The sequence below is a fragment of the Centroberyx gerrardi genome, chromosome 8 (assembly GCF_048128805.1).
Source record: "Centroberyx gerrardi isolate f3 chromosome 8, fCenGer3.hap1.cur.20231027, whole genome shotgun sequence".
NCBI classification, from domain to species: Eukaryota; Metazoa; Chordata; class Actinopteri; order Beryciformes; family Berycidae; genus Centroberyx; species Centroberyx gerrardi.
The window spans coordinates 23,987,592-24,003,246 of record NC_136004.1 but is presented as its reverse complement, the minus strand read 5'-3'; the positions used below and the strand labels follow the sequence as shown (position 1 = coordinate 24,003,246).

The following is a 15,655-nucleotide window of genomic DNA, read 5'->3' as shown; positions in this document are numbered from 1 at the left end:
CAACATCACTCACCACCACTCGCAACCACAGAGGGGAAGGAGGGAGAGAGGGATGAAGGATCTGCATGACATTGATTGAAGATGGGTGGATGGAAAGAGAGGGAGAGAGAGGGGCGAGAGAAAGAGAAAGAGAAAAAAATTGCATACTGGGTACTTTGAATCTGTGGGCTCTTTATTCTGTACAGTTGGACTCATTTCTAGGGGTGTGTTCACACTAACCACTCTGGAGCTGTTACGGACCAAATGCTTACCGCAAAATATCCAATCCTGTGTTTTCCCTCAATTAGTACCTCGCCCCCTCAGACGCACACAATCACCCTCCCTCTCCCTCCCTCTCTCTCTCCCTCTCTCTCTTTCACAAACACGTACACACACCTAAACACAAGAAACACTGCTCTCTCTCCTCCAAATCAAGTTTTAAAGGTCGTTAAACTGAAATATAAACATCATGGCTGCTGCCTAACACTTCATTAAGATCTGGCATTAATGACGTCAGTAAAATTTGTTATTCTTTATTCAGCAACAGAGTGAGTGCAACAGGTAACCCACATACAAACAGGAGTGTTAGAAGAACCCTATTATTTACAGTCTATGGTTGGAACAGAATAGAGTATTTTCTTGGAAAGTGCAAGTGGAGGCCTTACAATAGATCAAGAACAGAACAGAGCATCTTTTTTTCTTTTCAATGTCCTTATGTGTATGTGTTCATTTACAAAAGAGTGAGAGAGAGACAGAAAGACAGTGAGAGAGTAAGAGAGCGAGATAGAGTGCGAGGAATAGAGAAATCAATGTGTCAAGAGATCGTTTGTGCTGGCAGAAAATCCAGACATTCGGGTTCCAGATGCAAACAGTTGTTTTCAATGATTATGATTAAAAACGATTTCATAGCTCAAGATGGTTTTCAGCCTCTCAGAGTGCCTTGCAGAGTGCAACAAATCATAGAGAAAATCAGAAACAGAAACATAAAAATCTTGCAACAAGTAAGAATCACCTCAAGTTGCCCAAGATATTAAGGCTCTAATCCACAAGCCCCCCGACAGAAAACCGGTAGCTTTAACACTACCCAGAAATCCATTTAACACACAGAAGCACATAGACACACACATACACACACATACACATCCTATTTTATCCCACACACTCCCAGTCAGCAGCTGAGCTCAGCTCCAAATGTGCAGGGACATCCGTTAACACTTGACCACTGTTTGTCTTCACTATTACATAACTTATATTAATAAACCTGCAGGAATCTGCCCTTTAATGAACCAGCTAGATAAACACGTCAGAGGTGAAACAGTTACAGCAGATACAACAGATAAAAAAAGAATGAAAGAGTGATTAGGAATAGGAATAGAAACTTCCCTTCACCACTTTCCTGTGAGTTGGACTTGTCAGACTGGGGCTAGTGACTTGTCAGACTGGGGCTAGTGAAACATTGTCCTCACTGGCCACAGTTTGAATTTGCACCAGAGGAGACAGTGGCTAACGTGACCAGAGAGGCCTGTTTTGTGATCCTCTTCAGAAAATGAGAGCAGAGACATAAAAGATTTAAGTCAAATTTGCTTTATCTGAATGGCACAATTCAACAAGAATTTTGACCAATTTTTTACATACATTCCCTTTACATAACATTCCCCTCCCAGGCTATATATTCATGTAAATGAACAAGTGAAAGGGTGACTGGTGTCAACATCTATTCAAAAGAATGAGAAACATGCATGCAGTGTGTTAAAACCTTCACAGCTGAACTTGCCACGGTGCTTCCAGCAATGTCGGTTTTCAACACATAAACCGTCTGATTTGAGTGTTTTGAACAAAATCTGGTTTCAACACACAGCTATAAAGACTCGCCGGAGTGCTTCAAACATTGTCTGGTTTGAACATACACTGACCAGCTTGAGTGCTTTGAACAATGCCTGCTTTCAACACGAGGAGTGACAGAGATGACAGGCAGATGGTTCGCATCACGCTATGATCGCAACGCTGAGAGCAGGAGACACAAATACCAAGATTGTTTCCTTGTAACCGAAACATCCACAAGAGCCACTTCCATATGCCAACCATCAGAACTATTTATTTCACTTGGACCTTGTTGGGTCAGGACCAGAAAATGGGTCATGGATCTTCTTTTGGTGGGTTCCCACACGAGAGGAAAAGTTATGTGTTTTAATCCCAGGAGGAATAAACTTTGTGTTTGGGTCCCAAACTGAAAATGTTTAACAAACCCTGGTTAAAACCTTTCTATCCATGTAACCTGTTATCGAAAGCATTGTTATCGTTTATATGCCTGCTCCTTGTTTTTAACAAGAATGGGAATAATAAAGTAAAAGCTGCAGAGCATGAACAGCACAGCAGCTACACAAGTGCTGAGATCCCTTAGCAACCGAGAAAACAGCAAAATAACAACAAGTAGGTTATTAAGAGTTGAAGAAGGCCAGACGCAGATTGGGAGATAGAGAGACAGAGTGAAAGAAAGATAGGGGTGAGTGGGGTTTAAAAAGGAGGCACAGAGATAGAGAAGGAAAGAAGCTAAGAGAGAGGGTGCAAGAGAGAGAGAGAGAGAGAGAGATTAAGAGAGCACAAGAGAGACATCACCTCAAACTCCTTGTATGGAGCCATCATAATAAACTGTGTTAGGCAAGGTTTCATCTAATGTATATGGTCCTGAGAGAAGTAAACCACACACTCAGTTAAGTCAGCCGCATCATGAAAGGACCTGCACCTGAAACAGGATCCAGTGTTCGCCCGACAAAATCCGCTGCCCAGTTTCAAATGTTAGAGAGAATATTTTACTTACATGCTTTGGCCGTTGTCTAAAGTCTTAAGTTAAAATGTTCTGGCAAATGGTGATTAGATGAAGGAAGTTAAAACCCATTCTGTTACTAATGTATGGAAACACACTATAAGCAAGACAATCAGCCACCTCACAGCACATTTCCACTCAAATCACTTTTCAGACAAAGAATATAAAATAATCTTTTACTTTCTTGTACTTTTTGATTAAACCCTGAGAATGGATTTACAGCATGAGGGGTTTCGAGCATGCCATACATGACACACAACAATATGAAATAGAAACTGGAGGACAGAATTCCACATTAAGCAGACTCTGGAGATTCTATATATAAAAGGGAGTGTTCCAACTGCCAGTAAGAATCAATATAATGTTACGGCAAGTTTTTAAAGGCTCTGAGCCCGCCAGCGGCCCTTTCTAAATGATTGAACATTCCTGTAATAGTATATGCACAGAGTGTGTGTTTGTGCATGCACACGTGCACCCACACACACGCACACAAACACACATATACACACAACTTAATGAATGCAACGCATCTGAAAATAACGGTGTGGTTCCCTTCCCTAAAGCTGTGCACCCGTGTCTAATAATCACTGCCTGACTTGTATGCTAATACCAGCGAGCCTAATGAGAAAAGGCCATACTAGGTTGGGTTCCCATAAGATTGTTCACTGCGGCTACAGCTGCCAAACCCACAAAAAAACACATTATGGAACATAAAGCCTTGCTCACCAGATTGAGAAACTGGCCAGGGATTTGCCGCACTAGCTGACTTCTTGCAGTCAGCCTATCCCTTTTGTCTAGAATACCACAGTGATACAAGCTAAAAATTGTAATGTGAGTTAAGTTCAGCTGCGTTCTGGTGACATCATTACAAGCCTAGAAACAAGTATGACTGCAAGGCTGTTTTCACACACTATAAAAACCAAACGATTCCTCTCATACGGGTCAGATTTCCATGTCATTAATTCACTAATAGTGCTGAAGATCATGTCTGATGGATTGTTGAGAGAGTGAATAAAGAAATAAATAAAATGGAAAAGAGCACCAAAAGTAATATGTGGATAAAAATGAAATTAGAGGGAAAATCCACCCTAAAACATTTTAACACTTTAAAAAAATGTTCTGGCAATGTACCTTGCATTTTTTAGGCCCATTTTGTTGTTTGGTTAAAGTAGCCAAATCTAGATTCCGTGACGCCACACCAAGATTTTTCCAGCACAGCTATAATGGAGTTGAATAGAAGAAATGTTTTTATATATTTTAAAACATTATCAGTAAATGTCAGGTTTTGGTGTCAGTCCCTCAGAATAAAAGAGCAAGGGCTTCTTTCTAGACTCACCGTTTTGCATCAACGTTCAACAATCATACAGTGAGAAATCCATCATAGAAGAGGAAGAAATACTAATTTCTCCACCCAACAGACCGCCTCAATAGACCAGAAAACATGTTGAATTTTGAGTAAGCGGCAACAGTCATTCTGGCAAGCAAAGGAAATCACTAACTGAAGTGGAAGTAGCTGAGGCAGGTTCAGGGAAAGTGGGTTCACCCAAAAAGTAAATTACATCACTTCATCACAAAATAACTCTGGAATGCATCGTGCATTGCATATCACAGATTTATGAGTTTCACAGATTGAGTGTCCAAGAGCGGATTTTTCCTTAACATGGAAATGAAGGGAGGACTCCCAGGTGTAACAGAGGGCTATATTGTAAAAAACAAAACATACACAGCGCCAGCATCACCATCCAAACTACATAATTTTGTGTTGTAAAAGCTAATTGCACTTTACTAAACCAGAGCCGAACAAGCCAGCATTCAAACTCTTACTCAATGATGTGATTGTCATGGCGTTGAGGGACGTAGCGTTGACTGGGCTGGGGGGGAAACACAGTCAGGAACACAGCCATGTGAACACTAGACTGAACTGTACTTACTCCAAATGAACACACAGTAAGTTACCTGTGAGTAGTCAACAGCACACACTCACTGAGGCTGTAATTAAAATGAGTTTGGTGGCTTGAAGTTGCAGAATACGTCATGTTTTGGTTTGAATGTTTATAAGAAGATCTAATTGGCATCTAATAGTGAACATAAGAAAAGAGAAACATTGCCAAAAAAAAACCCTCAAAAAGTTAATTAGAGGAATAAATAATTTACCTACATCCAGAAGAAAAGTATGTGAGTGTTATTACTCTGCATGCATTTAATTAAGTAAATTTGGAGCTCGGAGGGTGAGAAATTCACCCAGACACTGTGGGAATACCTCTACTCCATGATGTCTTTAAAGCTATCCTAAACTGACTTCTAAATGTAGTGAAAGCATGAGTATTGAGGGGTTTCTACTCACAGTACAAGTTGACCAGTATCTCAAATTTCAGATTACAGGGACAGAGCCTCATGCAGAAACAGTAGAACATGTAATGCCTCGTCACCAACTAAGCCTACTGTAATCTTAAAAACAACACAATTCCTTACATCAAACCTGTAGATTTAAAGATTTTGGGAGTTTTGGAACCTACAGCATCAACTAGGTAAGAAACCCTTAAAGAATGAAACAATTCTTAAAACAAAAAAAAATATATTCAAAAAATAATACTGTATTATTATTATGAAATGATATTACATAATATAAATAATAATGTTTCCATCCTGAACCATCATCATATCCATAGTTTGCCAGACTCCAGAGGTAAATTAATCCAGTTCTAAAAAAGCTATTAATGAGAAGTAGCAGGAGTTTAGAGCACACAGGTAATCTAAATATATACTATGCCTGAAGTAAGAGCTGTTGTTTGATAAGAGAAGTCTTTCCAGAGACAGACATTGTTGTCAGTCCAAACTACTGTTCAGTCACTCTCAGGTCATAATTCTTAATGGATATATGTTGAAGGTTTGATAGTCTTCTTATATCCTGAGATATGTGCAGATTCTACAAGTAAACAGCAGGAAACTGGAAGTCTCAGGCACCAAGCCAGCTACAGAAGTCTGCACATGAATAATGGTTGAAAAGTCGGTTGAAATTACTCTGGTAGAAACATTATCCTTCTCATTCAGGAGCACACTTTTGAATTGGCTCTATCGCTTGTGTGATCCTCTATTTTGCCAGCAGGCACAAAACTTAAGGGTTTGAAATTAGATAGATACCCACAACAAGAGGAAGCTGCAGCCTTCGCCAGCCTGAAAGGAATCTGCTGCACCAAGTCCAAATGAATCCTCAAGAGAAAGAACTCCAGAAACAAAAACAGGAAAGAGGATAGCCACTGTTGTCATCCCAACAGTTTTTTTTTCTTTCTATTCCACTTGGTTCTCAATCACTCTACAGCCATTGAAGTCATATTTATATCAGTCTTGGTAGTCTACCAATATCATTATGAATGAACACAATACTTCCCCTGAGGCTCATAGTCTGAGAGGAAGACAGAGGAGACATGGCAGGATTAGTAGTCACTGTGGAAAATACATTTAGCGGCATTAAACAATAAGGTATTCAAGACTATCCATTGTGAATTCATTGCAGTACATGCTATGATCTGGGCTAGCTGTTCTGCCAGGGTTATAAAGCGTTTTTGGCCTAAAATAATACTGCTCACTCCAGTTAAAGTGACCCACTTTAAAAACGTATGCTACTCAAATTAGCACAGATTTTTAAAAGAGATAAATGGTGAAGGTGTGATATGTGTCGCATCTGCCTGAGGATTATCCTTTCATGTATCGGTATGTAAAAGAGCTACAATACTGGATTATATTACTGTCTCGTGGCTAAAATCCTGTCATCATTACGCCTCCCTCACTTCCTTCGACTAACCAGTACAGATAAATGACTTGATGAAATCACTGGTAAGGTTTGGTCATTATCTGACAAATATAATGAATGAGTGACACAACCTTTCAACGGCTCTGAGCTATTTCAAGGCCTTTATTGAAGTGGAGCAAATCACCTCTCAACACTTCCGTAACAAATGTGACCCTGCCTGAAAAACTGTGGAGGCTTTTGATTGAGGAGACTGCTGAAAGTATTCCAGGTGTGATTTTCATTTCACCATGGTTCCTGTATTGGTACGTGTGAGGGCGAGAGGGCTTCAGCAATGGATTAGCCAGCCAATTATCGGTGTAGACAGAAATGCCTTGATGAAGTCAGAGGTAGGACCTTCATCACTGTCAACACACATATGAGCGATATGAGGGATGAGTATATTTTCCAAAGGTAATCCCTCTCTTTTCTCTCTATTCATCACTGCTGTATTGGCGCACACTTCACGACAAAAAAAAATCCTCTCGACCAAAAATGTTCCAAGACCTTCACCAACAAGTAAAGAACAGTGTAGCTATTACAAGTGGTTTTGTTGCCATAGAAGCCCGATTTAATGCATAATTGTTAATGTGCGCATTAGTGAGAGGGAACGGTGTGAGAGGGGAAGGGGAAGTGATTTTTCACGTGTTAATGGTACTGCGTCAGTGTGGTTTGCTAATAACGGCAATTAATACAAAATGAATGATACCGCAATGAACGATCAAATCTTGACCTCCAAGCTCAAATCCCTTTAAGTCTAGAATGACTTCTCCCACCGCCGCAAGCCCAGAAAAGTCTTGTCTGTTTCACAATGGCCAAATACAACAAATCTGCCCCCACCCACACACACACACACACACACACACACACAGGCACTGACAGATTGATTTGTGGGAGAGGAAGTGATAACCTGTTGATTCTGGCTCTGATTCCTACTTCCCTGAGATGGATAGCTACTCATAGAGCGGCATGGGACCGCTTTGATTAAGATAAATTAAAGTATCATTAAGTTATATGGAGGGCTGTCAACTGGCTCCGACGCCCCGATGGGCTGAGGCGTGATGCTTGCAACATCGGCAGTTTGACACCAATTCACTGATGTGTGTGAGTGTGAGCGAGCAAGAGGGAGAGAGGGAGAGAGAGAGAGAGAGAGAGAGAGAGAAACAGAGGGAGAGAGATTATTTTAAGAACAAAACTGCCTTCAAAATAGACCCATCACTGTGGTCAGTTGTTATAATCGCCTGTTGAAAGGCAAAGTCTCCTGGGAAGCAACAAAGCAGCAAAGCAGCCATCACTGATGCAGTTCCGGGAAATGCATTCTTCCTTGAAAAGGTTTTAATATAGATTAGCTGTCCAGTCATTTTGCTGCAGACAGTGCGCTAACTCTATCAAGTGTGATCATCGATTCTCCAACACTAGATAGAAGATCTGTAAATCTAGTGCTGACATTCAGATCCATTATTAGGGATCTAAGTATGTTAAGTTTATGAAGTATAGAATATTGTGTAAAGGAATTCACGTATGGAAATATAAAATCTACTATTACTGCTGTCTAGATACGTTCAATACATATAAATTCCAACATCATTAAATAAATCTCCTCTAAAATAAATTCTCCTCTAAAAAAATGCTGAATATGGATGAATTATTCTAATATAATGTTGTAAATTGTATCAGCAGTCTGCTGTGCGGTTTCTGAAATACTCCAAATACTGTCTCTGTGTAATATTCAGCCCATATCCAGCAGCTGTTAGAACAGGAGTACTGATCTGAGACCAGTTTGTCTCCTAAGTGAGGCGGCCATGTGAGCTGACCTGTGAAATCGTGTAACTATTCTTAGAAGCTTAATGCATATGCTCCCCTGGGCCAACTTCCCCCAAAATTATTTTAGCAGCGAATCCAGTAAATGTGCTCCCCTCCAAAAAGGTTTTAATATTGATTCACATTCATTTAACTGCAAATGGTGGGTAGCTATTTTCTGTCTGTACAGATATAGACATGGGACGTTTTTTTCTCAAAAATCCTTTCAGCAGAAAACCAAGTAAATGGATTCAACACTAAAAGGCAAGGTAGTCTAGTGCTTAGAGAGAGAGTCTCCTGACTAAAACATCACAGGTTTTATTCCCACAATAGCCAACGTCAGCCTATCAACAGCCACGCGTCCCTGAGCAGAACCCTTACCTGTTTACTCATTGCAAGGATGAGAGCATCATCTAAATGCCTGTACTATAAATGTAAAATACACTAACTGTCCAGCTGTTGTGCTGCAAACTGTACTAGTTCAATTGGTATGTACAGCGTGTGTCTGTGTATGGAGTTATTTGGAAAATCCTGCAGAACTAATGCAGGATAGGTGCAAGGTAGGGAAACATCCAAGCTGGCTACTAATGTAGATGACATACTTGAAACTTAGGAACCCTTCTCTGTCGCACGTACCGCCTGTAAATTGAGCTTTTGCTAAAATCCTTCACTTCCTTCCCCAAATGGCTCTTTTACAGTCTAACTGTCAAGCCGGGAACACTGTGGAGCTCTGAGATCACAGTAAAACATTTTATTGACACGTTGAGAAGCAACACCATCAATCTGGGCCTGTTATTGGACTGCGTTCTTGCACCGTAAAAAAGCACCAAAAAAATAAATGAGAGCGGACAATTTGCATAAACAGCAGTTACTGGGCAGAGAGCTCAGGACATAGTAGTTACAACTACTCCATCCCATGATGCAATACCAATACAATGTGATAATACCACGGCTAGAGCTAAGTGCCATAAACGGAACATACAATGCATTCACATATAGAGCTTTGCAACAGCAGCTGTGAGAGTGACTGCGGTTTGGCAATGGTACTACATTCTCTAATAACCCCTATTCTGTGGTCACTTCTTAGAACCAACTCTATGGTTAGACTGGCAGAGAGCGCGCAGTGTGTGTGTGTGTGTGTGTGTCTGTGTGTGTGTGTGTGAGTGTGTGTGTGTGTGTGTGTGTGTGTATACGTGCTCAGCGGTCAGAAACGCCGCCCTTCATCACCATAAACAGGATTTAATGGTTTGGATAAGGTTGTGTTAGGTTTGGTTCTGGCTTGGTTCTATATCCAGGCTGAAAACAATATTGTTTATGTGGAGTGAGTCATGTCTCACTAAAGATCTAACAGACAAAGGGAGATGAGAGAGAGGTACAGAGAGAGAGAGAGAGAGAGAGAGAGAGAGAGAGGAAGATAAAGGTATGATAAGAACGAGGGGGATAGAGAGAAAGATGCAGATAGATGACCTGTCGAGTGAAATCATAAATCTGTATCATATAGACAGGCTGTCATCAGTCCTCAGTCGCCCTCAGTCTCTATATGCATTCATTTCTGTGAGGTGCATCACATATCAATATCAGCTTACATTCAGTCACAGGCAGATGCCTCTCTTTCCCCCTCTCCTCCCCTCTCCTCTCCTCCGCTAATCTACATATATCTCCTCTTTTGCACAGGTTTAAATAACCTTAGTTAAATAACGACCCGCCTCAGCTTTAGTCTCCCCAAACCTCCCAAAATGCACTGCTGTTCGGAGGTAGTCTGAAAATTCCCTCTCCCTCGTTTCCCTTGAAATGTTTGTTGCCATTGAATAAAAATCTTGTATCTCCAATAACTCAGTATCTTAGGAAATGAGTTAAATCATCATGATGAAACAGCATTTTGACAGCAACTTGCTCCCGTAATTTCACGTATTTACGGTTGAAACAGGATATTGGGGCGGGACATATGCGGGGAGGGATCATTCAAAAGTGTAAACCAATGGGATATCAGTTGGGGAGAGAATGGCAGTTTTATTTGATGGGAGGGGCGGAGGGATGGAGGGGCGGAGGGGCAGAGGGGTGGGATAGTTCAAAAATCTAGGAGTTTATTGGTTAGCATTACTATGTATGCCTACCAGTACACAATGAGTTAACCACTAAAGATACATAATTTTCCAGGAGGTGAAAGTAATGAGTTATAGGTTATCAGTAATTTGGATATGAAAAAAAAGAAAGTTCTTTGGCATTTATAGTTAAATAGGACATGGGAAATTAGCTAACAAGATGAAAAAATCATTTTTATATTCATAAAATGTGAGGAGCCATAGGGAAATATAACTTGCTGTGTGCATAAAAGACCAGGTAAACTTAAAACAATTTAAAAATTGGACTTCTGAAGGTTTCAGTAGTGAACTGGCCTTAATCTGGATTCAAATATAAAAGGGTACTAAGCCTTGTCAACCACTTACATTCCATGAATTTCAGTAGACTTAACAAATGTTCATTGTATCAATACCCACAACTGTGCCATTACTTTGCTCACAGTCCTGCCAATGTCTCAAAACCTCAGACCGTATAACCATCATCCTGATGCGGCACTAAAAGGTCACAGTGGGCTGGTTGGACGATTACGGTTTACTTACTGCCAACTTCTCTGGGCAGCAGAAAATCTTTAGTGGTCACCATGAGAATAGCTAGAATTTATTTCCGTTTTTCTCTATTTTTTTCATTCCTTCATCATTTCACGTTTCTGTCTTACTTTCATCGTTTGTTTTTCTTTCTTTGTTTGTTTCTGCCCCCTCTGTCCTTTTCTCACAGTTATTCAGATAAGCATCTTCCACGGTCCTCACACATTCACATACACACACCACCCACACACACACACACACAGAGAGAGAGAGAGAGAGAGAGACACACCAGTATGGCAAGAATTCACATGGCTGCAGTTAGTGGGAAAAGTATCACATCCAAAGTAATAACACAAACATGGCAACCCAAAGCGGCCCCAAGTGGGATTGGCACAGGACCTGGCAACCCATTCATCAGTCTCATGTTGCCATAAGTCCCTATACTGCCAATTTTAGTGATTTGTTGTGTGCGTGCGTGTGTGTGTGTGTGTGTGCGTGTGTGTGTGTGTGTGTCTGTTTTGTTACAGTCTTTTTGCCAGTCTGTCAGCTGCATGCAGAGTTAGCCAATAAAGCCACACTGTCTAAGCAGTGCAGAACAGAAGCTTGAACCTACTTAGACTATCATGTTTCAGGATCACAGTATAGTTCAAGTGAAGAGGGGAATGTATTTGTGTGCACATGTACGTGTGTGTGTGTGTGTGTGTGTTTGTTTCGGTGTGCATGCGTGCATGTCCAGTACACTGGGAGGGGAAGAAGAGGAAGGTCTAAATGTTACAAGTAGACACACAGAAATCAAGGGACCATCAAGTTACTTGTTCATGCAGCGGGACAGAAGCCAACAGTTGTGTGCCAGAACTTTTGATTGCTGTACTATAGACACTCACACTGAAGTGGAATGAATAGAACGCTAGAAAGCCGTTCCTGTGTGGTCATTAGGGATGGGTGGGGGTGGAAGGGTGTGTGTGTGTGTGTGTTTGTGTGTGTGTGTGTGTGTGTGTGTGTGGGGGGGGGGGGGGGGGGGGGGGTCAGGGATAGAAGTGGTGGTGGCAAGAGGGAGAGGGAGAAGGGGGAGAGAGAGAGAGAGAGAGAGAGAGAGAGAGAGAGAGAGAGAGAAGGGAGGAGGGACGAAAACCAGTCTTCATCTTTTTCATCACCCATCAGCTAAATTGCATTGTGGGAATGCCATTCCATAGCCCTCTGAGGAGTGGGTGTATACAAGTGTGTGTGTGTGTGTGTGTGTGTGTGTTTGTGTGTGTTTGCATCACAAACCAGGAAACTGAGAAGGTGTGAGGCAAGATGGTTTGGAGCAGACCTATCATCATGTGTTGGTGTCTGTCTTTGAGTGTGCGTGTTTGTGTGTGTGTGCGCGCGCGCGTGTGTGTGTGTGTGTGTGTGTGTGTGTATGCATGCGTTGTTTCAGTCTTACCCTGGAGATGGTGAGTGGCATGTTGAAGTCCTTCCCTCCCTGCAGCCTGAAGCCCCAGGGGGCGGGGCCTAAAAGAGCGACACTGTAGTTACTGCTCATGGTCTCCCTGATGATGTCAAGGGCGCTCGGTGATGATGACACTGGCACTGATGATGTCGATGACGAACGACGATGTTGCTGACGGACAGCAGGCGATAATGATGTCACTGGCGCACAATGATGACTTCGCACTTCTGGTGTGTAGGTAAGGATTCTGTCAGAAATGTGAAGAGTCGGTCACTCTCAGCTGTTGCTCCTAGATCTGACAGAAGATAAGGAAGAAAAACAGACATTGGATTTATTATCATATAGTTATGTAAGAGGGAGGAAGGAAGGTGGAAAATTTACTGATGCATGCTCACAAGAGGGAAAAAAAAAGAGTGAAAGGGGGAAAATGCAAAAAGAGGAGGCATGAGAGGGATAAGTGAAAAGGAAATGGAAAAAATATAAATCAATATTGATGCAATCACTCTAGTTGCAGCCATACAAATCCAATAGATATGAAATGTATATATTTATTATATATTTATATTGTTGAGTTCCAAAATCCTTAAAAAATGACATTTTCAGCATACAATTGACTACACCCTCTTAAGCAGGTGACACGGAAATATTGAAACACACACACACGCAGCCACGCATGCATGCACACACGCACACACACACACACACACACACACACACACAAAGCACTAAAATTTTTATTATTTCTAATTCTCAGCCAATTTTTTTTAAAGCTTCCAGCAGGATGATTCAAGAGCTGCAGAAACAGCACAATAGACTAAACATTTGTCTGGTAAAAGCATGCACATCATTTTTAAAATACAATACTCTTTAACCAACATTCACCAGCGGAAGCTTATAAAGCAAAGATATTAACAATTTTAGCAAAAATTAGCAGCTTTGTAGCACACTGCTACTATTTAATGTTATTACTATACGAGACAAAAAGCTGTACCTCTTTAATGGAAGTTCCAGATAGGAATACAATTCCTTGACAGGCAGGTAGACAATATAATCCCTAGTTTCCCCTGGACTGTCCCCTTCCCAGAAAACACACTGTGTGTGTGTGTGTGTGTGTGAGAGAGGTAGAGAGGGATGCAATGCTCTTATATACCAGCTAATGACAGAGGGGAGGGGAAAGGTGGAGGAGGGGAGAGAGGAGGAGGGAGATGAGAGGAGGACTGGGTCGAGGTTGGGATGGGAGGAGAGAGGGAGGAGAAAGAGGAGGGGAATAGCCCATGGGTGGAGTGAGCAGAACACAGGAGAGAGGGAGAAAACAGGGAGATGATAAAAGGGGGGAGATTAGGAGATGGGTGGAGACAACACTCAGAAAAAAAAATGAGGGGACAGAAGAGAGGGGGTGAGATGGGAGGGGGATTAAGGAAAGAGTTCAGGAGCACCACACACACACACACACACACACACACACATACAAAATGACAAGTGGAGGGAGGGAAGGCATGGGAGAGGGAAAGAGGGGGGGAGGAGAGGGGACGGTTTATCTTTCATCCGGATATTTTGGGAACATGGGCTCAGTGCAGGCAAGCAGGCAGCTTGATTTAAGGTGGAACCAGCCGTAACCCCGTCATAACCCAAACACAAACATGCCAAAGGCTCGGATTAAAAGGGCTCTCACAGGGGGGAATAGGAAACTAACAGCGGCTAGCAAAGGTAGCATCATCATGACAGCATCAATTGTAGGTTGTATATCATTTCAACTCATGATCACTTTCTCTAACTCATGTACACTTCCAGTCAAAAGATTGGACACACCTGATTGAATATAATTTTTCATTATCTTAAAGCCATTTTGATCTAAAGGCTTATGCTTAAATTCTTGAAATTTGTTTTTTATTAAATGTAAATAGTGAAGTTGATCGATCCTATGTATGAATTTCTCTCCAAAGCCTTTGCCTTTCCATCAAGGCAAAGGGCAGCTACTTTAAAGAATCTAAAATATAAGATAGTTTTGATTTGTTTAACTCTTTTTTGGTCACTGCATAATTCCATTTGTGTTATTTCATAGTTTTGATGTCTTTACTATTATTCAAAATGTGAAAAATAATAAAAAATAAAGAAAAATGCGTGTGTCCAAACTTTTGACTGGTAGTGTAGATGTAATATGCTTGTTGCACTACTCTATTACCCTCTATTCCCTACTCCTTAAATCCTGCTTTCTATCCCATAGTTCCTTGGCCCTAATCAAATCAACTTCAGATTACTGGATAGATATACAGCTGTGGCCATTTAAATCGCTAAATGTATTGTTTTGCTGTGTCATGCATCTACCTGCCTCTTGAAAACCCTCAGAAACTACTTTAACCTGTCGAGTGATTAACTAATCTGATCAATAATGTATCGATCTAGCCTCTAAGTGCAGCCATATAATTTCAATCTTGCTTATTTATCCATTTCCTCATTAAATTTATGAGAGCCGACGTTTCTTTTTTCTTCTCCTGTACTGGCTTCTGTCCAGTCCCTTTTTCTGGCCCAGACGGACCAATATTGACTTTGCATTTAGATTGATATAGTAGTGGCTCTATTTAACACTCATCCCATTCCTTCCTTGGCCCTGACCACAAACATACACACACACACACACACACACACACACACACACACACACACACACACACACACACACAGTAATCTCTTGCCAAGTCATAGCTCTGCACTGTGTTCACTGGGCCAGTTATAGCTGTCTGATGAGTCTTCAATCAAAAGAAGATTTCTCAACATAACAAACACCAATGGAGAGAGGGATAGAGGAGGATAGAGAGAACAAGAAGGGGATATAAAGAGAAGAAAAGAGAGGGGAAGAGATACATCAGAGACAGAGAGAGAGAGAGATAGAGAGAGAGAGAGAGAGGTGGAGAGAGAACTAGTGATAGAGAGCGGGAGACAAGAGGAGAGAGCCAACACTTGACCTTTGTGTTAAAGCGACCAGCTGAATATATCTTCTCTGTGCAAAACCAATCTGTCACAGCTAGATTACATTAGATCCCTCCAACTTCCCACAGAACACTTGTAACAACTTCTATCGGATAACACCATGATGGATATGGCATGAAGAGACTAAATACACACAAAGACACACATAATATACACACAGGATGCTCTTCATTAGCCTGCTAACGAGTGTTCCCACAATGTGTCTAATACAGACAGGGCGCACATCTGGAGCACAGCCA

General features: G+C 41.4%; 1 protein-coding gene across 4 annotated transcripts in view; it reads right to left on the bottom strand.

Moving 5' to 3' along the window:
• The window catches only part of pdlim5a (PDZ and LIM domain 5a), a 72,208-nt gene extending 58,687 nt beyond the window's left edge, over positions 1–13,521 (bottom strand). For all 4 annotated transcript variants that reach the window (XM_071917976.2, XM_071917977.2, XM_078284993.1 and 1 more), the window contains exons 1-2: positions 13,420–13,521; positions 12,423–12,723 (exon numbers count right to left, since the gene is read on the bottom strand). In XM_071917976.2, coding sequence (XP_071774077.1) covers positions 12,423–12,521 — 99 coding nt within the window. In that variant the 5' untranslated portion in view covers positions 12,522–12,723; positions 13,420–13,521. The remainder of the gene's footprint in view (positions 1–12,422; positions 12,724–13,419) is intronic.
• Between the last annotated feature and the right edge of the window lie 2,134 nt (positions 13,522–15,655).